The 6,941-nt window shown below is 51.8% G+C and overlaps 1 protein-coding gene across 3 annotated transcripts in view; it reads left to right on the forward strand.

Annotated features, from left to right (window-relative positions):
* The window catches only part of LOC106609851 (rho GTPase-activating protein 8-like), an 82,333-nt gene extending 75,964 nt beyond the window's left edge, over positions 1-6,369 (forward strand). For 2 of the 3 annotated variants that reach the window (XM_082964353.1, XM_082964355.1), the window contains 3 exons: positions 9-137; positions 2,431-2,534; positions 5,502-6,369. In XM_082964353.1, the coding sequence (XP_082820479.1) occupies positions 9-137; positions 2,431-2,534; positions 5,502-5,699 (431 nt within the window). In that variant the 3' untranslated portion in view covers positions 5,700-6,369. The other variant, XM_082964356.1, reaches the window with a different exon arrangement.
* The last annotated feature ends 572 nt before the right edge of the window (positions 6,370-6,941 follow it).

The following is a 6,941-nucleotide window of genomic DNA, read 5'->3' on the forward strand; positions in this document are numbered from 1 at the left end:
CTCCTCAGGGAAGCCAGTGGTGTTTGAGCAGTATGGAGACATCCATGTGCCTGCTGTCATCCTGAAGACCTTCCTCAGAGAGCTTCCTGAACCCCTGCTCACCTTCGCCCTCTACCACCAGATACAGGACATCGTCCGTAAGTACATGTGCCTGCCGAGGCTTTTTTAGCTCTGCAGGCTAACACACTGTTGTAACACACTGTTGTAACACACTGTTGTAACACACTGTTGTAACACACTGTTGTAACACACTGTTGTAACACACTGTTGTGACACACTGTTGTGACACACTGTTGTGACACACTGTTGTGACACACTGTTGTAACACACTGTTGTAACACACTGTTGTAACACACTGTTGTAACACACTGTTGGAACACACTGTTGAACACACTGTTGAACACACTGTTGAACACACTGTTGTAACACACTGTTGTGACACACTGTTGGAACACACTGTTGGAACACACTGTTGGAACACACTGTTGTAACACACTGTTGAACACACTGTTGTGACACACTGTTGTGACACACTGTTGTGACACACTGTTGTGACACACTGTTGTAACACACTGTTGTACACACTGTTGAACACACTGTTGTAACACACTGTTGTAACACACTGTTGTGACACACTGTTGTGACACACTGTTGTAACACACTGTTGTGACACACTGTTGTACACACTGTTGAACACACTGTTGTAACACACTGTTGGACACACTGTTGTAACACACTGTTGGAACACACTGTTGGAACACACTGTTGTAACACACTGTTGTAACACACTGTTGAACACACTGTTGTGACACACTGTTGGACACACTGTTGTGAGAAGGGTCCAATAATATTCGTTTTTCTAGAGAGTTTCTCCGTCAGCATCGTTCACACGCCCTCTTAAGCCTTAGCTCCACCCATCTCTTTAAAATGTCACATGTCGACGGCTCTCTCGTTGTCGTCGACGGCTCTCTCGTTGTCGACGACGGCTCTCTCGTTGTCGACGACGGCTCTCTCGTTGTCGACGACGGCTCTCTCTCTGTCGTCGTCGACGGCTCTCTCTGTTGAGAGAGACTCGTGATTCGAAATGGTCGGTGATTTGTTTATTTTCTTGGCTTTCGAAGATTTTAGAAAGGCAGGGCAGGATGGATATAGGTCTATAACAGTTTGGGTCTAGAGTGTCTCCCCCTTTGAAGAGGGGGATGACCGCTGCAGCTTTCCAATCTTTGGGGATCTCAGATGATACAAAAAAGAGATTGAACAGGCTAGTAATAGGGGTTGCAACAATATCGGCGGATACATTTAGAAAGAGAGGGTCCAGATTGTCTAGCCCGGCTGTTTTGTAGGGATCCAGGTTTTGCAGCTCTTTCAGAACATCAGCTATCTAGATTTGGGTGAAGGAGAAGCGGGGGGAAGGGGGGCTTGGGCAAGTTTCTGCGGGAGATGCAGAGCTGTTGGCCGGGGTTGGGGTAGCCAGGTGGAAAGCATTGCCAGCCGTAGAAAAATTCTTATTGAAATCATCGATTATCGTAGATTTATCAGTGGTAACAGTGTTTCCTATCCTCAGTGCAGTGGGCAGCTGGGAGGAGGTGCTCTTATTCTCCATGGACTTTACAGTGTCCCAGAACTTTTTTGAGTTTGTACTACAGGATGCAAATTTCTGTTTGAAAAAGCTAGCCTTAGCTTTCCTAACTGCCTGTGTATATTGGTTCCTAACTTCCTGGGAAAGTTGCATATCGCGGGGGCTATTCGATGCTAATTCAGTACGCCACAGGATGTTTTTGTGCTGGTCAAGGGCAGTCTGGGGTGAACCAAGGGCTATATCTGTTCTTAGTTGTACATTTTTTGAATGGGGCATGCTTATTTAAGATGGTGAGGAAGGCACTTTTAAGGAATAACCAGGCATCCTCTACTGATGGGATGAGGTCAATATCCTTCCAGGATACCCGGGCCAGGTCGATTAGAAAGGCCTACTAGCTGAAGTGTTTTAGGGAGCATTTGACAGTGATGAGTGGAGGTCGTTTGACCGCAGACCCATTACGGACGCAGACAATGAGGCAGTGATCGCTGAGATCCTGGTTGAAGACAGCAGAGGTGTATTTAGAGGGCAAGTTGGTCAGGTTACGGATTTAGGGTTGTACCTGGTAGGTTCCTTGATCATTTGTGTGATCGTAGGACGGACAGGGTGTTAAGCATATCCCAGTTTAGGTCAACATTGGAATTCATATCTCCAGATCCCAGAAGTTTGTGAAGTAGAAACTTGCAACAATATACTCATTTAACGACCCTACTGTGAAGTAGGAACCTGCATCAATTGCCCAACTTCCTGAATTGGGTCACATATGAAACCGACCGTGGTGACCCAGTCTATCTGAACTGAAAAGAGAACCTCAACATGCATTGTAATGTGTGACATGCAGCTTGTTGTTCCAGGAGTGGAGAGCAGCCTACGAGTGACCACCTGTAAACACATCCTAGAGAGTCTACCAGAACACAACTACATGGTGTTGAAGTACCTGCTCTGTTTCCTGAACATGGTAACAGCACCGCACGGCAACGCACAACACCGCACCGGCAACACACAACGCAACACACCACACCGTACGGAAACACACCACACCGCACGGCAACACACCGCAACACATAACGCTGCACGGAAACGCACAGCGCCGCACGACAACGCACAACACCGCACCGGCAACACACAACGCAACACACCACACCGTACGGAAACACACCACACCGCACGGCAACACACCGCAACACATAACGCCGCACGGCAACACACCACGCCGCATGGCAACACACCGCAACAGACAACACCGCACGGCAACACACAACACCGCACGGCAACACACAACACCGCACCGGCAACACACAACGCAACACACCACACCGTACGGAAACACACCACACCGCACGGCAACACACCGCAACACATAACGCTGCACGGAAACACACAACGCCGCACGGCAACACACCACGCCGCATGGCAACACACCGCAACAGACAACACCGCACGGCAACACACAACACCGCACGGCAACACACAACACCGCACGGCAACACACAACACCGCACGGCAACACACCGCAACACACGACACCGCACGGCAACACACAACACCGCACGGCAACACACCACACCGCAACACATAACGCTGCACGGAAACACACAACGCCGCACGGCAACACACCACGCCGCATGGCAACACACCGCAACAGACAACACCGCACGGCAACACACAACACCGCACGGCAACACACAACACCGCACGGCAACACACCGCAACACACCGCAACACACAACGCTGCACGGAAACACACCGCACGGCGACACACCATGCCGCACGGCAACCACACCACGCCACATGGCAACACACCACGGCAACACACAACACCGCAACAGACAACACCGCAACACACATTTACATTTTACATTTTAGTCATTTAGCAGACGCTCTTATCCAGAGCGACTTACAGTAAGTAGTGAATGCATACATTTCATACATTTTTTTTTTATTTTTTTTAATCATTATTATTTTTTCTCCGTACTGGTCCCCCGTGGGAATCGAACCCACAACCCTGGCGTTGCAAACACCATGCTCTGCCGAGCCACACAGGACTACACACAACACCACACAACACCGCACGGCAACACCGCACGGCAACACCGCACGGCAACACCGCACGGCAACATAGTGCTGAAGTGCCGCTCTGCTTCCTCTTCGTGATCAGAACCACGTCATTAAACAGAACACCATTATCCTTCTATCGGGCTGCACGGCTGATGTTCTGGCCCGTCTCCACAATACAACCCAGCTGCCAAAACTTCTCGCTTTGGTCCTTCATATGAAGACAGTCTCTTTACACAATGTAATGTTCTTAAAATACAACATCTCAAAGGGCTTTGGTCCTTCATATGAAGACAGTCTCTTTACACAATGTAATGTCCTTAAAATACAACATCTCAAAGCCCACTGAATAAATATTACTGAAAATGCCTGTTTTTTTTTAGGGGGGGAGGCTGTAAATCAAAATGCACAGCGAAATGAATGCCGTGTAGACGTTTTAGGACAAAAACAAAAAACGGACCACTACAATAATATTCCACTGTTGCGAAAAATCAAACCCACTTCCCCTCTGTCCCGTGTGAAACGCTGAGCTTTCAATTGTAGAAACCCTTCTCTCCAGAACTAACCCACAAGGCCTCAGACAGGAAGACTGCAGGTGTGTCCCAAACAGCACCCTGGCCCCTATATAGTGCACTACTTTTAACCAGGAGCCGTAGGGAATAGGGAGCCATTTTGGGATGAGGGCTTGCTCTGATCCAGATCGTAAAGACTCCCAGGCTATGTATAAAGTTCTCCGGTAGACAGAATAATGCTGAGCATCACTCTCTGAGACTTTACATTCACTTCTCATGGTGATGTTAATATAATGCTGCTTGTCTGTAACCCGCAGGTTAATATGGTGAGACTGTATTAGACTGTATCATCTAGTCAGATCTCTCCTGGGTGACCGGGCTGATGGGAGACTGGTTACCAGACCGGGCTGATGGGGGAGACTGGTTACCAGACCGGGCTGATGGGAGACTGGTTACCAGACCGGGCTGACGGGGGAGACTGGTTACCAGACCGGGCTGATGGGAGACTGGTTACCAGACCGGGCTGATGGGAGACTGGTTACCAGACCGGGCTGATGGGAGACTGGTTACCAGACCGGGCTGACGGGGGAGACTGGTTACCAGACCGGGCTGACGGGGGAGACTGGTTACCAGACCGGGCTGATGGGGGAGACTGGTTACCAGACCGGGCTGATGGGAGACTGGTTACCAGACCGGGCTGACGGGGGACTGGTTACCAGACCGGGCTGATGGGAGACTGGTTACCAGACCGGGCTGATGGGGGAGACTGGTTACCAGACCGGGCTGATGGGGGAGACTGGTTACCAGACCGGGCTGATGGGAGACTGGTTACCAGACCGGGCTGATGGGGGAGACTGGTTACCAGACCGGGCTGATGGGGGAGACTGGTTACCAGACCGGGCTGATGGGAGACTGGTTACCAGACCGGGCTGACGGGGGAGACTGGTTACCAGACCGGGCTGATGGGGGAGACTGGTTACCAGACCGGGCTGATGGGAGACTGGTTACCAGACCGGGCTGACGGGAGACTGGTTACCAGACCGGGCTGATGGGAGACTGGTTACCAGACCGGGCTGATGGGAGACTGGTTACCAGACCGGGCTGATGGGAGGCTGTTAAAGGGCTTTTTTGTGGATTAGCAGGCTTCTGTTCCACCATGTACTGTGTCAAACCAATAGGAGTAAAATACATTCCTGGAATAACAGGTCTTCTGTTGTCATACAGATCATTAGGATGTTGCCATTTTATATGTGGACTAGGTTGAATGGCAGGCAGTCTGTTTAGTCATGATCAAGTGTAAACACTTTCTCTCTCTCTCTCTCTCTCCCTCTTCTCCTCCCTTCCTCCTCCTCCTCCAGGTCTCTCAGCAGAGTATCGTCAACAAGATGTCTCCCTCCAACCTGGCTTGTGTGTTTGGTGTCAATCTGTCCTGGCCTTCTCAGGGTTCTGTCTCTCTGACATCTCTAACGCCGCTCAACATCTTCATTGAGATCCTTATAGAACATTATCATACAGTCTTCAGCTCCCGCTGCCCACAAGCAGAGGTACTGCCCTGATACCTGCCCTGATACCAGCCCTGATACCAGCCCTGGTACCTGCCCTGGTACCAGCCCTGATACCAGCCCTGATACCTGCCCCTGATACCTGCCCCTGATACCAGCCCTGATACCAGCCCCAGATACCTGCCCCAGATACCTGCCCCAGATACCTGCCCTGATACCAGCCCTGATACCTGCCCTGGTGCCAGCCCTGATACCAGCCCTGATACCTGCCCTGATACCCGCCCTGATACCAGCCCCTGATACCAGCCCTGATACCTGCCCTGATACCAGCCCTGATACCAGCCCTGATACCTGCCCTGATACCAGCCCTGATACCTGCCCTGATACCTGCCCTGATACCTGCCCTGATACCTGCCCTGATACCTGCCCTGATACCCGCCCTGATACCTGCCCTGATACCAGGCACAGCCAACCACCGCACGGACAGGCTCCACTACACAGCCAACCACCCCACGGACAGGCTCCACTACACAGCCAACCACCCCACAGACAGGCTCCACTACACAGCCAACCACCCCACAGACAGGCTCCACTACACAGCCAACCACCGCACGGACAGGCTCCACTACACAGCCAACCACCCCACAGACAGGCTCCACTACACAGCCAACCACCCCACAGACAGGCTCCACTACACAGCCAACCACCCCACAGACAGGCTCCACTACACAGCCAACCACCCCACAGACAGGCTCCACTACACAGCCAACCACCGCACAGACAGGCTCCACTACACAGCCAACCACCCCACAGACAGGCTCCACTACACAGCCAACCACCCCACGGACAGGCTCCACTACACAGCCAACCACCCCACAGACAGGCTCCACTACACAGCCAACCACCCCACGGACAGGCTCCACTACACAGCCAACCACCGCACAGACAGGCTCCACTACACAGCCAACCACCCCACAGACAGGCTCCACTACACAGCCAACCACCCCACGGACAGGCTCCACTACACAGCCAACCACCCCACGGACAGGCTCCACTACACAGCCAACCACCCCACAGACAGGCTCCACTACACAGCCAGACACCTTGCTACTCAACCCAACAAAACGGACACGCTGTGATTGCCTCCTGGGATGACCTGTTTTGAAGAATGTCCCGACCACCTGTTGCTCCTGAGACAAGATGGCTCCCAGAATCAGTTCCTTTTCCTTTTCTCCCGTGACATAATCCAGTTTGTTTTGCTACATTACTGACTGACATGTTGTTGCAGTGTCATGT

The sequence above is a fragment of the Salmo salar genome, chromosome 17 (assembly GCF_965601325.2).
Source record: "Salmo salar chromosome 17, fSalSal1, whole genome shotgun sequence".
NCBI lineage: Eukaryota > Metazoa > Chordata > Actinopteri > Salmoniformes > Salmonidae > Salmo > Salmo salar.